General features: G+C 36.7%; 1 protein-coding gene across 1 annotated transcript in view; it reads right to left on the bottom strand.

Annotated features, from left to right (window-relative positions):
* Positions 1-20,978, bottom strand: part of LOC127877755 (proteasome adapter and scaffold protein ECM29-like) — a 97,114-nt gene that overhangs the window by 6,574 nt on the left and 69,562 nt on the right. Inside the window, exons 32-41 of the mRNA XM_052423963.1 lie at positions 18,018-18,174; positions 17,680-17,739; positions 14,258-14,347; positions 12,508-12,574; positions 11,726-11,817; positions 5,439-5,505; positions 4,794-4,925; positions 3,843-3,908; positions 1,412-1,623; positions 773-816 (exon numbers count right to left, since the gene is read on the bottom strand). Coding sequence (XP_052279923.1) covers positions 773-816; positions 1,412-1,623; positions 3,843-3,908; positions 4,794-4,925; positions 5,439-5,505; positions 11,726-11,817; positions 12,508-12,574; positions 14,258-14,347; positions 17,680-17,739; positions 18,018-18,174 — 987 coding nt within the window. The remainder of the gene's footprint in view (positions 1-772; positions 817-1,411; positions 1,624-3,842; positions 3,909-4,793; positions 4,926-5,438; positions 5,506-11,725; positions 11,818-12,507; positions 12,575-14,257; positions 14,348-17,679; positions 17,740-18,017; positions 18,175-20,978) is intronic.

Here is a 20,978-nt window from a genome sequence, read left to right as displayed (position 1 = left end):
TTCAGATGATCTGAGCTCAAAGTGTTTTCAATATATCATACAGAAACTTATTTCTTGATACAAGTTCAAGCCATGTTGACCATTGACGTAATAACTCATAAACAAAATGCATTTTCTTCACCTCAAATGTAAACATCACAGTGATTGGCATGATAATTCTCAATATAATGTGCAAAAATGAATATCCTGATGCAAGCCCCTATTGTTTCACTTTCTCACAAAAAAATATTACACACATTTGTTTGATAATTGGTCAAAGCATTCTAAAGATTTCAGGTTCAAGGTCATGACTGCATTATTAGGTATGTTCAAGGGCAAAGAATAAGGAATTAGAGGAAAACATGGAATGGTGATGAAAAATACAAAACATCGTTCATCTACACTTTTTGCGTGATGACATATTTGAAGCTTCAATTTAATCCCTTGAGAAATATGCAAGTATATTGCTGCTTAAACTTTTAACATATTATGTGGACTGATAGCATAACCCAATAATGGTCATTGAGTTTACAGAGTTTGACATTTAGGTATTTTTTAAAAACAAAATTTATTTTTTATTTGCAATTGTTTGTGCTAACCAGAATTAAATGTATGATAAAACTTTTAAACCTTGAATTATTCGCACAATCTCCTGCAAAACATGGGCCAACCTCATTTTAAGGTCAACATGTTACTACTACAGCCCCAAAAGAGTACGGCCCCAAGTGTGCCAGCTGTGCACACAGTTCCCGAGTCCTAAGGTGCAGTAACAAAATACCTTGCTGTTATTTACCTGCAATGTTTGCACATATTCTTCAGTGCATGAAGTATTTCCTCCTACAACAGACAATAGTAATAAGACACAATTGCCAATTGGTGGTTTTAATATATATTTAATATAGTGCTATCTTGTATTTTTAATATTCTATTTAAGTTGTAAAATCAACTAGCAATTGTGCAAAATTAATAACTGTCCAATATATCTGCGATTAAAAATGCAGGATATTTGAACCCTGCACATTTAAGTGCTTTCACACTAATTTTGAAGGGGAACTTGAAAGTTGGAGTTAGAAAGCTTCTTTGCACTTACTCAGAGGAAAGCACTTGTGGTTAAATCTGGAACAAGTCCACATAAAAAAGCCATGAAAATGTTGAAAAACATTTGACTCTGCTATGAAAAAGAGGCAACAAGAATTTGCATAGAGCGTCGTCCTAGATTAGGCTTTGTTTGCAGTCCGCACAAGCAAATCAGAGGCGACAATTTCTCCATAATTGTATTCTTTTTAAAGATAGTGTCTTGGTATCTTGGTAATGAAAATCAAGTGTAAGCGGAAAGTGCCATCCCTGATTAGCCTGTGAGAACTGAACAGGCTAATATGGGATGACACTTTATGCACATCCAGAGCGCAGCTATTTTATTTTCCCACATTACCTTGCCGGCCCACGTCCTACCCTGCAAAGCAGCCAACAGGGCCTGAATGACTGTCTGCAGATGAAGCGCTCCCAGGCCAGGGCCTAGTTTCTCGGCCACTGTGGACAGAGCCCGTGAGGCCTGGGCCTTCATGGTCCACGACTGGGACTGCAAGGTCTCACAAAGCAGGGTCACGATCTCTGTCTGGTACAGCTTGATACCTCCCTCCATACCTGCCCAGGACATTTGATTATAGTCACACACTAAATAAAGCTGAAACTGCAGGAACTGTTACTGTTGCTGTTACTTTATGACAACTGAGGAAATACTATTTTCAGGTAACAAGTGGTGAAGCAGTCAAAAGGAATTTAAGGATGAATTCACATCAAAGCAAAATAAAAGGAATATGCAATTGGAAGACATTTTAATAGTATCTTAAAATGACAGCAGATTGTGCAGCCAGTGCAGAACTTGAACCTGGGACTTTTTGCTGAGGCAAATCTGATTGAGCTTACCATTAATACAAACAACCTTCACTCTTCAATGACATGCCAACTGTTCATTGAGAGTATAAAGTGGAAATTGCTGTAGTTGCTTAACATTTCTATATTAGATACCACAGTTTCACACTCTCACGCTGTGTCACTGAAATATGAGCTTGAAAAACTGGGCATAATGCATGTGTGTAAAAAGTCATTCCAGATTAGCCTGTGCAGTCTGCACAGGCTAATCAGGGACAACTCTTTCCCCCTTGACAGGATTTTCTTTTAGAAGGGACTTTCTTAAAACAAGAGGGCCAAGATGGCCCTAGTTCGCTCACCTGAGAGGGGTCGGTTTATTCAATCTTTACCAAATTTCAAACTTTACCTAGATATTGACCAGACAAACATCCTGGTCAAGTTTCATCATTATTGAACCAAAACTCTGGCACATGGAGTGTTTTTGTTTTTGTAAGATTTGACCTGGTTACACACATGTACCTATATTTTTAGTTGACCCCCCTAACCAAACATCAAACTTTGCTTACAAAAATAAATATTATGACCAATATTCATAAAATCTAAAACAAAATTGTGACCTCTAGATTGTTTACAAGGATTTTGTACAATATAATGAAAATTTGGACAATCTAAGGGCAATAATTATGGTATTAATTATGGGATTTTGCTCATTATCAAACTTGACTGAGATCTTTCAGCAACTTTGATAAAGAATGCTTGAGAAATGTGAATGCTAGAGTGTTTACAAACCAAATGTGGACGGGCGGACGGCGGACAAAGACCAATCCTAAAACCACACCTGAGCAATCAGGTGAGCTAAAAAGTGTGTTTCACCGATCTGAGCCAATTTCCAACTTATCCAAGAAATCAATAAAACCAATGTATTGACTAAGTTTCACGATGATTGGGCAAAATATGTGACTTCTATAGTGTTAGATCACAAGGTTTCTCTCTAGTCACATAAGGAAAACTGCCCCATCCCCCTGGCGGCAATGTTTTTTGACCGATCGGGACCATTTGCGAACTCATCTGAGATATATATAAAACCAATCTTTTCACCAAGTTTCATGATATTGGGCAAATATTGTGACTTCTAGAGTGTTCACAAGCTTCTTTTACTATATAAATATTAGAAAACTGCCCCCCCCCCGGCAGCCATGTTTTTCAATGGACAGGAACCATTTTCGAACTCAACTCTCTTATCAAGTATCAAGGAAACAAATGTTCTGACCAAATTTCATGAAAATTGGGCCAAAAATGTGACTTCTAGAGTGTTCACATGTTTTCATTATATACATATAGAGAAAAATGCCCCGCTCACTGGCGGCCATGTTTTTTCACCGATCTGGACCATTTTCAATCTCGTCTGAGATATCAATAAAACCAATGTTTTGACCAACTTTCATGATGATTGGGCAAAAATTGTGACTTCTAGAGTGTTTACAAGGTTTCTCTATAGCCAAATAGGGAAAACTGCCCCGCCCACTTGCGGCCATGTTTTTCAACGGACCAGAACCACTTTTGAACTCAACCAACATATCATTAATGCAAACATTTTGACAAAGTTACATGAAGATTGGGCATGAAATGTGACTTCTACAGTGTTTACAAGGTTTTTCTTTTTTTTGACCTAGTGACCTAGTTTTTGACCCAGCATGACACAGTTTCGAACTCGATATCATTGGGACAAATCTTCTGACCAAGTTTCATGAAGATCAGACATTAAATGTGGCCTCTAGAGTGTTTACGAACAAATGTGGACGGACAGACGGACGACGGACAAAGACCGGTCACAAAAGCTCACCTGAGCAATCAGGTGAGCTAAAAAAGCACCATTAAAGCAGGTGTCGTCATTGATTAGCCTGCACTTACTAATCTGGGACAACAATTTAAGCAAATGCATTAAACCCCATTTTCCCAGAACATGGCTCAAATATTGTTGCAATGCTGACCTGGTGTGACCTCCATCCATAGCTCCTCCCACAGAGACTCCCCCTCATCAGTCTTCCTATCAACTCCTGTGGTAGACATACAGGGAACAATCACTGATGTAAGGGGCAATAATTAACATATATGGGCCCATATTAACATATTCCTCAGGAAATCAATCAAATCTCTTTAGTCTGTGGTTATTTAATGTACCTGCAACTTAAATATTTTTGAAATGTTAAATACAGCCATTTTAATACACCAAATATCAAATATAAACAAATATCATATACACAAATCATCTTAAAGAACATAGATGACAAATATCATGCATACTATTGTCTTTAGAGAACATTTAGCCTTATTGTTAAAAAAACCATCTTCATACTTGTCTTTAGAGAACATATCTTGTACACAATTCTCTTTAGAGAACATTTAGACCTTTTTTAAACTAAAATCATGTACATAATTGTCTTTCGAGAACATATAATGTACACAAAAGTCTTCCGAAAACATATAATATACAAAATAGTCTAGAGAACAAATGTCATGTACACAACTCATCTTTAGAGACCATATCATGTATGCCATTGTATTATAGAACAAATATCATATACATTACAATCTTTAGAGAACAAATATCATGAACACAATAGCCTTTAGAGAACATATCATGTACACATTTGTCTTCCGATAACAAATATCATGTAAAAAATTGTCTTAGGAGAACAAATATCGTGCACACATTAGTCTCTTATGAACATAATCATGTAAACCATTGAATTTTGGGAATGAATATCAAGTACACAATAGTCTTTCGAGAACAAATTCACTGTACATAATTTTCGCTGAAAAACATTCAAATTCAGATGTGCCTTAAGAGCTTTGTGATTAATGGAGCCCTTTTTTAATCCACATATGCTTTTGAAAACAACATACATCTCTTAAGTTGAATAAGATAAAATAAACCTTACCTTGTGCTACTTTTTCATGCATGGCGAGGAAAGTTAGAGGCATGGTGATGGCTGCGTGACGTCTCAAGACATCAGGGCTGTACTGGCTGATGGCATGGAGGGTAAGACTGCAGGCTTCACGGGCACTCTCCTCTGGAGGTAGAACACACCAGGGTGAACATGGAATTGAAACAAGGGGAATCACAGGATTTCTTATGCCAGATGGTAAATAAAGTTAAAGCTATTTATTTAAGTTTGAAAGTAAGAATTATTGGGCTTCTAGAGAAAATCTAGTCTGTTTCCTGGAAAGAACCAGTACATGGTTAATGATCTTAAGAATGCTTTCGGAATGGGAACCAAATCAGAGACCACACTGTTTCTAAATCAATACCAAATCAATTACACAACTAAAATCAGAGCTCACAAATTAAACATGGCGGAACTTGAACAGTGCTTGAAAGTTTTTATAAGGTAGTATAAATCTTTTTTTTTCCATTAAACAAAGCAAAAGTATTTCTGAAGCTGCAATAACTTTAGGTTTACATTATTTTTCTCTGCAGCACAAATATAAACAATATCTCTTTAGGGAAAGCATTTATGGCATAATCATCAGTTGAGTGTAGCTCCAAGACGACAAATGGACATCATCCAAGGCCTAATATTTACCTTCTTTCTCCAGGTACCATGACCTCATTCTAGAAATCAGCTTCTCCACACTTGTGTCCTTAGCAATCTGATACAAAACACACATGGTAAGCTCTTTTATTATTTTACCAATAATTTTTCTGCAACAATACACATTGATTTTAAATAGGAGAAACACTATTCGCTACAGGTGTTTTAAGTGTGCGTATAATACACTAAGTTGTACTATGTTTTTAACCATCTAAAAATATTTGGATATCTTCAGCAATTATGTTTAAACAGTGTTTACTATTTATACATTTTTTTTTATTATTATAAATTAAAATGATGATAAGCCTTAAAGACATATATTAAATAGAATATTGCAATAAAATAGTGTTTTTAGCAATTTATATCAGTCATTTTGTTTGTTTCAAGTGCATTGAACAAGTGACGCAACCAATGACAAGTTTGCAGAACACCATCAACTACTATGAAGGAGGGTAAACAACAAGAGCACCGCCTTACGGGTGCAGACCTCTCATCTATTTTTCTTTTTAAAGGTGTATCTCAATTTCAATCGCAAAGGATGGAGGGGTGGAGTGGAGAGGGGTGTATAGTGTGGGGGTGTGGTCATTAATTACATAATCTTCCAAAATTGCAAAAAATGCAAAAAAAATATATAAAAAATTGGTGTGGGGGGGGGGGGGGATTCTTGGGTGGGATGGTTGGACGGTATTTCAAAGATAAAATAATAAAAATAAATATTTGTGTTTGAAAAAAAAACAAGAGATGTGTTTGTCAGAAACAAAATGCCCCCTATTGCGCCGCTTTGAAATATTATTTTTTTGACCTTTAACCTTGAAGGATGACCTTGACCTTGAAGGATGACCTTTAACTTTCACCACTCAAAATGTGCAGCTTCATGATAACGCCGCTTTGAAATTATTTAAAAAAATTACCTTTGACCTTGAAGGATGACCTTGACCTTGAAGAATGACCTTGACCTTCCACCACTCAAAATGTGCAGCTTAATGAGAACGCTGCTTTGAATTTTTTTCTTTATTTTTTTACCTTTGACCTTGAAGGATGACCTTGACCTGGAAGGATGACCTTGACCTTGAACCTTCACCACTCAAAATGTGCAGCTTCATGATAACGCCGCTTTGATTTTTTTGACCTTTGACCTTGAAGGATAACCTTGACCTTGAAGAATGACCTTGACCTTGAACTTCCACCACTCAAAATGTGCAGCTTCATGATAATGCCGCTTTGAAATTTTTTATTTGTTTTTTGACCTTTGACCTTGAAGGATGACCTTGACCTTGAAGGATGACCTTGACCTTCCACCACTCAAAATGTGCAGCTTCATGAGAACGCCGCTTTGATTATTTTTTTTGACCTTAAAGAATGACCTTGAAGGATGACCTTGACCTTGAACTTCCACCACTCAAAATGTGCACATTCATGAGATACACATGTATGCCAAATATCAAGTTGCTATCTTCAATATTAAAAAAGTTATGGCCAATGTTAAAGTTTTTGGACGGACAGACGCCATATATTTGACATTTGACCTTGAAGGCTGACCTTCACATTCACCTTTCACCACTCAAAATGTTCAGCTCCATGAGACACATAAAAGTTATGGCCAATGTTAAAGTTTTCGGACGGACAGACACCATAAATTTGACATTTGACCTTGAAAGATGACCTTGACCTTTCACCACTGAAAATGTGCAGCTTTATGAGATACACATGCATGCCAAATATCAAGTTGCTATCTTAAAAAGTGAAAAAGTTAGGACCAATATTAAAGATTTTTTCGGACTGACAGACAGACTGACTGACATACTGACGGACATTTCAACTGCTATATGCCACCCTACCGGGGGCATAAAATTTTGGGGTGGGGGGGGGGGGGTCTAGTGTGAGGGTGTGGTGGTCATTTATTAGATGATCTTTAATAAAAACAAGATGTGTTTGAGAAACACAATGTCCCCCTATATGATGTTTGACCTTGTAGGATGACCTTGACCGTGACCCTTCACCACTCAAAATGTGCAGCTCCTTGAGATACACACGCATTTCAAATATAAAATTGCTAGCTTCAATATTGCAGAAGTGACATTACATGCGCAATTTTGATCCATATACTTGACCTTGAAGGATGACCTTGACCTTTCACCACTCAAAATGTGCAGCTCCATGAGATACACATGCATGCCAAATATCAAGTTGCTATCTTCAATATTGCAAAAGTATTCATAAAATAAGCGATTTGGGCCACATATATTTGCCCTCTGACCTTGAAGGATGACCTTGACCTTGACCTTTCACCACTCAAAATGTGCAGCTCCATGAGATACACATGCATGCTAAATATCAAGTTGCTATCTTCAATATTGCAAAAGTATTCATAAAATAAGCGATTTTGGCCACATATATTTGACCTCTGACCTTGAAGGATGACCTTGACCTTGACCTTTCACCACTCAAAATGTGCAGCTCCATGAGATACACATGCATGCCAAATATCAAGTTGCTATCTTCAATATTGCAAAAGTATTCATAAAATGAGCCATTTTGGCCACCTATATTTGACCTCTGACCTTGAAGGATGACCTTGACCTTTCACCACTCAAAATGTGAAGCTTCATGAGATACACATGCATGCCAAATATGAAGTTGATATCTTCAATATAGCAAAAGTTATTGCAAAATGTTAAAGTTGGCACAAACAGACAAACCAACCAACCAACAGACAGGGCAAAAACAATATGTCCCCCACTAGTAGTGAAGGACATAAAAAAATAATGGGGGGGATTGAGGGGGGATTCGGGGGGGGGGGGGGGGGGATGGTTTGGTCGGAGTCAATTGTGGTATGTCAGGTAAGAGTTGTTTTGTCAAAGTATCAATGGAATCTAATCATAAATCAAGAAGTTATGGCAATTTTAGAAAAATTTAATAATTTGACCTTGAGAGTCAAGGACATTCAAAGGTCAAGGTAAAATTCAACTTGCCAGGTACAGTACCCTCATGATAGCATGAAAGTATTTAAAGTTTAAAAGCAATAGCCCTGATACTTTAGAAGTAAAGTGAATCTAAACACAAAATGTAACCATATATTCAAAGTTACTAAGTCAAAAAAGGGCCATAATTTGGTAAAAATGACAACCAGAGTTATGCAACTTGTCCTTTACTGTCCCCTTATGATAGTTTGCGAGTGTTCCAAGTATGAAAGCAATATCTATGATACTTTAGGGGTAAAGTGGACCAAAACACAAAACTTTACCAAATTTTCACGTATAAAGGGCCCATAATTCCGTCAAAATGCCAGTCAGAGTTACATAACTTTGCCTGCACAGTCCCCTTACGATAGTTAATAAGTGTTGCAAGTATGAAAGCCATGGCTTTGATACTTTAGGAAAAAAGTTGACCTAAACACAAAACTTAACCAAATTTTCAATTTTCTAAATAGAAAAAGGGCACATAATTCTGTCAAAATGACAGTCAGAGTTACATAACTTTGCCTGCACAGTCCCCTTACGATAGTTAGTAAGTGATGCAAGTATGAAAGCAATGGTTTTGATACTTTAGGAAAAAAGTGGACTTAAACACAAAACTTAACCAAATTTTCAATTTTCTAAGTATAAAAAGGGCACATAATTCCGTCAAAATGCCAGTCAGAGTTACATAACTTTGCCTGCACAGTCCCCTTACGATAGTTAGTAAGTGTTGCAAGTATGAAAGCAATGGCTTGATACTTTAGGAAAAAAGTGGACCTAAACACAAAACTTAACCAAATTTTCAATTTTCTAAGTATAAGAAGGGCACATAATTCTGTCAAAATGCCAGTCAGAGTTACATAACATTGCCTGCACAGTCCCCTTATGATAGTTAGTAAGTGTTGCAATTATGAAAGCAATAGCTTTGATACTTAAGGAATAAAATGGACCTAAACACAAAACTTAACCAAAATTTTCAATTTTCTAAGTATAAAAAGGGCACATAATTCTGTCAAAATGCAAGCCAGAATTATCTAACTTTGCCTGCCCAGTCCCCTCATTATAGTTAGTAAGTGTACCAAGTTTGAATGCAATAGCATTGGTACTTTATGAGAAAAGTGAACCTAAACGCAAAACTTAACCGGACGCCAACGCCGATGCCAAGGTGATGACAATAGCTCATAATTTTTTTTCAAAAAATCGATGAGCTAAAAAGGGTCTTAATCTTAAATTTCAGACTCGAATTATTTCGAATTTCAATTAATTCTTTGCCAGAATTAAAGCATACATGCCATACGTCCCGATCTCGGCGGGACAGTCCCGCTTTTGGGCCCTTTGTCCCGATATGAGACGATTTGTCCCGACATTCGTAAAAAACGATGTAAGGTCTATAGGTTCCCAATAAAATTCTCTATTCAAGCACTGTTTCGCTAACACTTACCCCCGCTAATCCCTTTATTGCCCCCAATTAACAATCCGATTCTACTTATCGTGTGTACCAGTGTTGTTTATGGCGATTTATCGGCTAATTATTGATTTCATCAGGCATTCACACCATGGTGGTCTTCAAGATAGTGGTGGCTTATTGCTATCGATAGTTGTATTATAATTAAATAAATGTTGAAAATGTGTTTATTTTTTATTTGTTTGAAACGGTTTACAAAACAATTGTTTTGTTAAATTAACTCTACGTCATTAATGAGTCTTTTGAATTCAATGTTTAGTTCATAAATAGCAGGATAATCCAAATGTGTAATATACCAAAATCGCAACAAACAGTCCAATAAGTGATACCCATCCTATCTAGTGTAATTGGGTGTAATTGTAATAAAAAAAACGAGGTGCTATGCATGACGGTTTGACCCTACTCCAATTAAGCTAAAAACCATGAGGTGCTATGCATGACGGTTTGACCCTACTCCAATTAAGCCGCGACAATTGACAAGTAACAAACTGCGCATGGATACATGCTTAAAAAAACATCGCAACAAACAGTAAAAGTGTTGCCCATCTTGTCTTGTGTTATTGTAATAAAAACAACGTGTTGTTATTCATGACAGTTTGACACTACCCCAATTCACAATTCAGTTTAATCTGTGTATATAAGAAGAAAACAAAATATGATTATTAACATTAGAGAACAAGATGCGTTTGTGAAACACAATGTCCCCCTATATGATGTTTGACCTTGTAGGATGACCTTGACCTTGTGAAGGATGACCTTGACCTTTCACCACTCAAAATGTGCAGCTCCATGAGATACACATGCATGTCAAATATCAAGTTGCTATCTTCAATATTGCAAAAGTATTCATAAAATAAGCGATTTGGGCCACATATATTTGACCTCTGACCTTGAAGGATGACTCTGACCTTGAAGGATGACCTTGACCTTGACCGTTCACCACTCAAAATGTGCAGCTCCATGAGATACACATGCATGCCAAATATCAAGTTGCTATCTTCAATATTGCAAAAGTATTCATAAAATGAGCGATTTTGGCCACATATATTTGACCTCTGACCTTGAAGGATGACCTTGACCTTTCACCACTCAAAATGTGCAGCTTCATGAGATACACATGCATGCCAAATATGAAGTTGCTATCTTCAATACAGCAAAAGTTATTGCAAAATGTTAAAGTTGGCGCAAACAGACAGACCAACAGACAGACCAACAGACAGGGCAAAAACAATATGTCCCCCACTACTATAGTGGGGGACATAAAAATAATTCGAGTAAAGCATCCATAGACTTCTTTTGTCCTTTTGTTTTTGATGGTGTAAAAATGGTTGAGGCGTTGTTGAGAGTTAAAATGAACACAAAGACGGTTTGCTTCCACCAAAAACCTACCTCGGAAATGTGTACGGCTGCGCATTCTGTGTGTAACTGATGTAACTGTTTAGTAGATAGTTTACTGTAACCCGTACTTTCAGTGTACTGGATAGCCTCCCCTGCGTTAATGTTTGCTATTGAAAGTAATATAATGAGTATTGTTGTTGTAATGTTCTAGATTTTGTACTCTAAAAAGATGAATATTATCCTCGTTGTTTGCTATTGTATTTTTTTATAAAACTGTTATTGTTGTGTTTTAGATTCCATGCTTCATATCAGATGTTTTATGTCTTGAATAAAAGTATCAAGAGTTTTTGTTAGTACTATACTTACTACAGTAAATGTGGAATGATAAATCGTTTTAGGTGTCCCGCTTTTTGGTCAAATGTCACGACAATTTTTTATGGAATGTCCCGCTTTGGACCTAAAAAATTATGGCATGTATGATTAAAGCCAAAATTTCAGGAGTAAGAAATCATAAAAACCTTGACAAGATTTCCCATGGCTTGAGCATATGCCTTCCTGATGGCCATGTTTCGATCTGCGACACCGTGTAGGAATGCAGACATCAGTTTACCTGTTAGAAAAATCTGGAGGATCAATATTTGGACAAAGAATAGCAAGATCATAAGAGATTCAGATTTACAAAAAGAAAGGATAATTTATATGAATCTTGGTTAATAAAATCTATTGAAGCGATCATTAATCATTACATGAAGTATGTTGAACCATAAGGAAGATGACATTGTTCAAATCATTGCTAAAACAAAGTTGATCCAAATATATTGGACTAATTTTCACATCACATACAACTTTAAGATTCATTTGCTTAAAACATCTAAGTGGGTTTATATTTTAATTTGTAGCAAAGCCATCATCATGCAATGTTCTTAAAGTTTAATTGTTTGTTCGTTTAGAATTTTTTGCTCGTTTTCCACAGTATTTCAGTCACATTACTGCAGTCAGTTAACCAACTCTTACTTGTCCTGGGTTAGCTGGTTAACCAGTACTAAGGGCACATACTTATGCCAGTAACTGACAGCTGACCTACTTAAATCAGAAGTAAAGGGAGAATGGCTGCAGAAAGCATTTCATGACCAATCAAAAAACAAGGTATGTTGGCGGGCAAGGTATTGAACCCACAATCCTCAGATTTCATGATTTGTAACAAAGCGCTCTACCAACTGAACAAGTTGGCCCAACTTTTGATAATTCAATTCATGCTGAGTGAAGAACAATTGTTGATGATTTCTATAGTCATACTTACCAGTATAAGCAGCAAGGTCTTGTGGACACTGATGTACAAGTGATATAACAAAGTGGGAACATGCGGCCTGAAAAGAACAAAACAAGGGACAAAATTGTCACAAAACCAGGTTTTCGATTTGAAAAAAAAAGTCTGATAAAGGGAGACAATTCAAAATCTGCATTGTTACCCCCCTTGTGAAAGAATCAATCTATTTTTACTCGTGGCGACCTTGATTTCAATTTGAAAAAAAAAGTCTGATAAAGGGAAACCAACTCAAAATGTACATTGTTACTGATTGTAACTGATTGTTCAAAGTTACCCCCCTTGTTTAAAAATCAATCTATTTTTAGTTGTGGCGACCTTGACCTTGGAGATATTGACATAATTGTTTCGCGCGACACACCGTCCAATGATGGTGAACAAATGTGCCAAACAATTTTAAAATCTCAAAAATGTGACCGTGACCTTGGAGATATCGACGTATTTCTTTCGCGCGACAAACCGTCTAATGATGGTGAACAAATGTGCCAAATGATATCTCACAAAGAACGACAAAGTTATGGCAGTTCAAGCTTGTTTCCGCCCGCCAGCCAGCCTGCCGACATTCGCCAATGTAATAACCAGTTTTTTCCTTCGGAAAACCTGGTTAAAAACAATCTGTCAAATAGTGTTTCTATACAACAATCACTCCAAAAACGTGTTTGTTTCACTTAAATTCATTTGAAAGTAGTTTGGTTGACAGTTTGGTCTTTATAATGTGAGTTGGCCCCCAGTGCTCTGTACTATCTCTTAACAGTAGTTGCTCACATGCCACTCGCTATATTGATCATATTTGAAGAAACCGCAATACAGCAGATGATGCATCTTGTTGTCTATGCAATATTATCATTGCCAATATTTTTATCTTAAACATATGTTATATGGCTTTTTGAGCATTTCCATTTGCTAATTTTTGTTTGACTAACTAACTGCATAATATACTTTGCTGAAATGAAATTCAACATCAAGTGACGTCAGGTCATGTAAAAAACCTTCCCATTGTATCATAACGCCTACATGAATACAATTTTCTTTGCCAATTTAAAAGCACACTACAAACAAGATCACTTGTTGTCATTTTATACCATGATTTATGAAACTAGTCCAGGAAATATGTAAGGCAGCAAGTTTTCCCAAGGCTCACTGTCTAACAAAATTCCTTAACTCGTTTACTAAAATATGGTATGAAGTGACAACTTGTGTCTTATATATTAACAAAATTATAATAGGTGTATATATTTTTCTTTACCTAGTGAAGATACAACATATTGTAAATCATTTACTTTTACAAAATACAGTAGCTATCATACAAAGTTGTGTCTTCACAAAAGGATCAGCCACAAGTGAATATAATATATTTTTAAAGATTTCAAGTGAATCAAACTGCTACAATAACTGCTAAATGTTGTATCTGCCTAATTAAGTCTTGTTCTGGGAAAACCAGGCTTAATGCATGTGCATACATTGTCATCCAAGATCAGCCTGTGCAGTCCGCACAGGCTAATCAGAAACAAAACTTTTCACCTACACTGGATTTTTGTTTAAAAGAGACTTCCTCTAAATGAGAAATTCCAACAAAGCATAAGTGTTGTCCCTTATTAGCCTGTGCGGACTGTACAGGCTAATCTGCGATGACCTTACGTACATGACTTTAGCTCAGATTTCACAGAACTCTATGAGAGGCCTTATCTCACTAAGAGAGTAGCCCCAGCTCTCAGTCCACACTTACCTTTGTTCCTAGACCAATACCACTCCTGATAAGCTCCGTCAGTCTCGGTACCAGCTCTGGTAGCACTGAGTCGTCTACATATTGCACACACTGAAAGCATGGTCTGTCTTGGAGAAAACGACACTAAGAATACATCTTAAGATGTATACCGGTACTATGGTATATGCAATCAAATTGGCAGCAAGGAATAGGAAATTGAGTGTAAGTTTGAGATTAATTTATTTAGATAATGCAAACATTTTGCTATTAGTTAGTGCTGCAAAAACATTTTCCAAAGCTGATTTTACAAATGCATTAAGGACACAACTTTAATTTATGAAAAGACACACAAACTATTAGATCCCATAGACACAGCAATTCAACCACATACAGGACATCAGTGCCACAATTTTTCTTATACGAGCCACATCTTCCTTATTTATACGGAATTTTCTCTACCACTTACATCCAAACACAAGAAAGGTCTATTTATTAGATTAAATAACATTTTCTAAAATTGAACTGAAAATACTTACAAGAGGGCCAAGATGGCCCTAGTTCGCTCACCTGAGAGAAGTTGGTTCATTCAATCTTTACCAAACGTCAAACTTGACCTAGATATTGTCCAGACAAACATCCTGGTCAAGTTTCATCATTATTGAACCAAAACTCTGGCATATGGAGTGTTTTTGTTTTTTGAGTTGACCCCCCCCTTACCAAACATCAAACTCTGCTTACAAAAATAAATATTATGACCAAGATTCATAAAATCTAAAACAAAATTGTGACCTCTAGAGTCTTTACACGGATTTTGTATAATATAATGAACATTTGGACAATCTAAGGGCAATAATTATGGCAATAATTATGGCATTAATTATGTGATATATATAAAACCAATCTTTGTACCAAGTTTCATGATGATTGGGCAAAAAATGTGATTTCTAGAGTGTTCACAAGCTTTTTTACTATATAAATATAAGAAAACCGCCCCCCCCCCGGCAGCCATGTTATTGAACTGACAGGAACCATTTTCAAACTCAACTCTCATAACAAGGAAACAAATGTTCTGACCAAATTTCATGAAAATTGGGCAAAATATGTGACTTCTAGAGTGTTCACATGTTTCACTATATACATAAAGAGAAAAATGCTCCGCCCACTGGCGGCCATGTATTTCACCGATCTGGACCATTTTCAAACTCGTCCGAGATATCAATAAAACCAATGTTTTGACCAACTTTCATGATGATTGGGCAAAAATTGTGACTTCTAGAGTGTTTACAAGGTTTCTCTATAGCCAAATAAGGAAAACTGCCCCGCCAACTAGCAGCCATGTTTTTCAACTAACGAACCATTTTCGAACTCAACTTTCATATCAAGGAAACAAATGTTCTGACCAAATATCATGAAAATTGGGCCAAAAAGGTGACTTCTAGAGTGTTCATATGTTTTCACTATATATACATATAGAGAAAAATGCCCCGCCCACTGGCGGCCATGTTTTTCACCGATCTGGACCATTTTCAAACTTGTTTGAGATATCAATAACACCAATGTTTTGACCATTTTTCATGATGAATGGGCAAAAATTGTGACTTCTAGAGTGTTGACAAGGTTTCTCTATAGCCAAATAAGGAAAACTGCCCCCCCCCCCCGGCAGCCATGTTATTCAATGGACCGGAACCATTTTCGAACTCAACTCTCATATCAAAGAAACAAATGTTCTGACCAAATTTCATGAAAATTGGACCAAAAATGTGACTTCTAGAGTGTTCACATGTTTTCACTATATACATATCGAGAAAATTGCCCCGCCCACTAAGGGCCATGTTTTTTCACTGATCTGGACCATTTTCAAACTTGTTCGAGATATCAATAAAACCAATGTTTTGACCAACTTTCATGATGATTGGGGTAAAATTGTGACTTCTAGAGTGTTTACAAGGTTTCGCAGCCATGTTATTCATCTGACTGAGACCATTTTCAAACTCAACTCTCATATCAAGGAAACAAATGTTCCGACCAAATTTCATGAAAATTGGGCCAAAAATGTGACTTCTAGAGTGTTCACATGTTTTCACTATATACATATTGAGAAAAATGCCCCGCCCACTGGCGGCCATGTTTTTTCACCTATCTGGACCATTTACGAACTCGTCCGAGATATCAATAAAACCAATGTTTTGACGAACTTTCACAATGATTGGGCAAAAATTGTGACCTATAGAGGGTTAACAAGGTTTCTCTATAGCCAAATCAGGAAAACTGCCCCCCGGCAGCCATGTTTTTTAACTGACCGGAATCATTTTCGAACTCAAAGAAACAAATGTTCTGACCAAATTTCATGAAAATTGGGCCAAAAATGTGACTTCTAGAGTGTTCACATGTTTTCACTATATACATATAGAGAAAAATGCCCCGCCCACTAAGGGCCATGTTTTTTCACTGATCTGGACCATTTTCAAACTCGTCCGTGATATCAATAAAACCAATGTTTTGTCCAACTTTCATGATGATTGGGCAAAAATTGTGACTTCTAGAGTGTTTACAAGGTTTCTCTTTGGCCAAATAAGGAAAACTGCCCCGCCCACTGGCGGCCATGTTTTTCAACGGACCAGGACCACTTTTTGAACTCGACTACCATATCATTAAGGCACACATTTTGACAAAGTTACATGAGGATTGGGCATGAAATATGACTTCTACAGTGTTTACAAGGTTTTTCTTTTTTTTTCCTAGTTTTTGACCCAGCACAACCCAGTTTCGAACTCGGCCGATTTTTATTGGGGCAAAGCTTTTGACCAAGTTTCATGAAGATCGGACATGAAATGTGGCCTCTAGAGTGTTTACGAGCAAATGTTTACGGACGGACGTACGACGGACAAAGACCGGTCAGAGAAGCTCACCTGAGCAACAGGTGAGCTAAAAAGGGAAATAAGTAATTCCGATGATTTAAATACAGACCCAGGAAGGTTAAATATTCAGAAAAATTCAGAAAATAACTTATACAAATTGCATTTTATCTAAATTAAAATTTATTTGGCAAATGGTCGTAATAATTCCATTTAAACAGTGCCCCATGTGTGCACATAACAATGTGTAAGTTGCCCATGTTCAATTGCAATACTCCCATCCTGCAATGCACTTTACGCTTGTTCAAATGAAAAATGGTCAATATTTGCAAGAATATGAGTTTGAAAGTAGAATTTATGATTAAACTGGACTCTACTATGTTAAAAGGAATAACTAGAGTTTGAAAATTCATTTTTAATCCAGCCATCCAAGCATCATTATATTATTTATCATTTGGAGAACACCGTTTTGTGCAAGAATACTTTTCTCACAATTTGGGATTCAATTTTTTTAGTTGCGTCATCTGCATTAGTGCAGCTCATGTTTAAGAAATAATGTTCAATGAAAACCATGCAAATAAATCCTACTAGATTGACTGTTTCCATCATGGGTGACATCTTGGAGGCTACAATCCTAGCATTGTCCAACTGAAAATGAAAATAATAATAGAGATATACATCATAAACTTAATTCTCCATCAACAACAACCAAAATATAACAAGATGAGTAGCCAAACTACATTGGACATGCACTGTACTTATAGCCTCACAACAAATCCTACTCAATGTCTCATAAAATTTAATAACATTTCAAGTCGTCTGCAACAAAAAGATTTCTAACAGAATTGCAAACAGAATTGTCACGCAAACCTTTTCAATACAGCTAAGCTTAAACAATCTGATTGCAAGAACACAAGCAGTTGTACCCTGTTTTGTGTCTCCTGTGATACCCGCACGCTGAGATAGTTCATGACCTGGGGCTCCAGTCCACTGACTGCCTCCAGGAGAGCCGTCACCAGCACCGCTATGTGAGGCTTCAACATCACACCCGCCGTCTTGCTGATCTTCAGCAGGGTTGACAACCTATAAGTTAGCATTTCAGCTACAACTTAGCATGTCACCTCTTGATTGAAAGCTGATAAGGTAATTATTGTTAGAATTTCAGTTCACTACGGGTGGCAACATGTGGGGATCAGTGATACATGAACAATGCCTGGTTGAGGGCAGTTCTTCGGATGAATATTGAAGGTATATTGTTGGTGTTCAATATATCAATATTTGTTTACCAAAGTTACATAATTCTTGCAATTCCTGTGGCCATAAGGTTGATTATTAAAAATAAACTGATGCATTGTGAAAATATACTGAAAACAAACATATTCTGCAAGTTCATTTTTTAAAATTGTAATGAATATTGTTATTTCTTATTATAATGACTCCAGGGTTTTATTACATATTAAACAAGAGGGCCAAGATGGCCCTAGATCGCTCACCTGAGAGGAGTTGGTTCATTCAATCTTTACCAAACGTCAAACTTGATCTAGACATTGTCCAGACAAACATCCTAGTCAAGTTTTATCATTATTGAACCAAAACTCTGGCGTATGGAGTGTTTACGAGAGTTTTTGTAAGATTTGACCTGGTGACCTATATTTTGACCCCTCATGACAAACCATCAAACTTTGCTTACAAAAATAAATATTATGACCAAGATTCATATTATCTGAAACAAAATTGTGACCTCTAGTGTGTTTACAAGGATTTTGTATAATATAATGAAAATTTTGACAATCTAAGGGCAATAATTATGGCATTTATTATGCATTTTGCTCAGTATCAAAATTGACTGAGATCTTGTGGCCATAGAGCTCCTCAGCAATTTTGATAAAGAATGCTTGAGAAATGTATGTGCTAGAGTGTTTACAAACCAAATGTGGACGGACGGACGTACAGCAAACAAAGACCAATCCTAAAACCTCACCTGAGCAATCAGGTGAGCTAAAATGTATGTTTTTTTCACCAATCTGAGCCATTTTCCAACTTGTCCAAGATATCAATAAAACCAATGTATTGACTAAGTTTCACGATGATTAGGAAAAAAATGTGACTTCTAGAGTGTTCACAAGGTTTCTCTATAGTCATATAAAGAAAACTGCCCCACCCCAATTGACGGCCATGTTTTTTGACCGATCGTGACCATTTTCGAACTCATCTGAGATATAAACAAGAAACCGTCGGAGACCGGTGATGCTCCCCAAAGTTTTTTTTTGTCACAATATTGCACTACATATTCAGATAAAAGGAAATGTCTAGTAGTTGGGGGGACAAGAATTGCACTATATGTACAGTTAATGGAAAATTTCAAAGGGCTATAACTCTGTGAAAAATCATCCGTCCAGATCCGACTGATAATATGCACATCTCCTCTTGGTAGTGAAGCTTCCCATAAAGTTTAATTGAATTCCGGTCATTAATTGCTGAGAAATAGCCCGGACAAAAATTGTGCACGAACAGACTGACACACGCACAGACAGACGAAGCGGCGACTATATGCTCCCCCCCAAAAAAAAATTTGGGGGAGCATAATAAAACAAATCTTTTCACCAAGTTTCATGATGATTGGGCAAAAATGTGACTTTTATAGTGTTCACAAGCTTTTTTTACTTTATAAATATAAGAAAAATCCGCCCCCGCCCTGGCAGCCATGTTTTTCAACGGACCGGAACCATTTTCGAACTCAACTCTCGTATCTAGTTAACAAATGTTCTGACCAAATTTCATGAAAATTGGGCCAAAAATGTGACTTCTAGAGTGTTCACATGTTTTCACTATATACATATCGCAAAAGCTGCCCCGCCCCTTGGAAGCCATGATTTTTCACCGATCTGTACCATATTCAAACTCGTTCGAGATATCAATAAAATCAATGTTTTGACCAAGTTTGATGATGATTGGGCAAAAATTTTGACTTCTAGAGTGTTTACAAGGTTTCTCTATAGCCAAATAAGAAAAACTGCCCCGCCAACTAGCAGCCATGTTTTTCAACGGACTGGAACCACTTTTGAACTCAACCAGTGATTTTTTTTCCCCAAAATTACCGCCGATATTCAGCTGCTTCCTAATTGCAAAAAATGACGTTTTTTCCCAAAAATCTGACCAAAATTTCCCCAAAAATGACCAAATTTTTCCCAATTAAGCCAATAAGATTACAATGTGATTTAGCGTTAATTTCGTAGAACGAGTGCCGATCTAGCTTGTCGAGTCTTCGCCGAATACAACTGACTTACGAATGTTCGCGAATGTAGCCGAATACGATTTAACGTTGCTATCCAGACATCTCTCTCTATATTGCGGAGGATACCGACGATAGTCGATGTATCCCGATTGTTAACACCTGTTTTTACACACGTCCAAGATGGCAGCAAGCAGACGAGAAGTTTGCGATGAGCAGCGAAAATGATAAATAACACTAAAATTAACAGCGGATATCACATGGTTATTAGGAGATAATTTAATGTGTGTGTCAATCAATGCAAAATACTATGTTTGAGATGAACATAACGCAAAATACTATGTTTGAAATGAACAACAACAAATATTTATTAGAAATGTTCACAGTGAATGTGAGTCACGGAAATCTGTGTTGGGAAATTGGAGTTCACAAAGTTAAAGCATTTAAGACGAGAACCGTTCGAAAATGGAAAGAGACAAACATGATTTGATTTATATGTAAGTGGATCTGTGTATATTCAGATTCATATGCATATTCTGCTTTATTATGTTTGTCATGCTGTATAGTTTGGTGAAATAGCATTGAACTGAGGATGTCAATTGTGCAAGATATTAAAAGGTAAACAAATGAAATGTATTATTTTAGCTCCATTTAA

This window comes from Dreissena polymorpha, chromosome 4 (assembly GCF_020536995.1).
Source record: "Dreissena polymorpha isolate Duluth1 chromosome 4, UMN_Dpol_1.0, whole genome shotgun sequence".
Taxonomy (NCBI): domain Eukaryota; kingdom Metazoa; phylum Mollusca; class Bivalvia; order Myida; family Dreissenidae; genus Dreissena; species Dreissena polymorpha.
The sequence above is the reverse complement of the archived record's forward strand: the minus strand, read 5'-3'. Positions and strand labels throughout refer to the sequence as shown.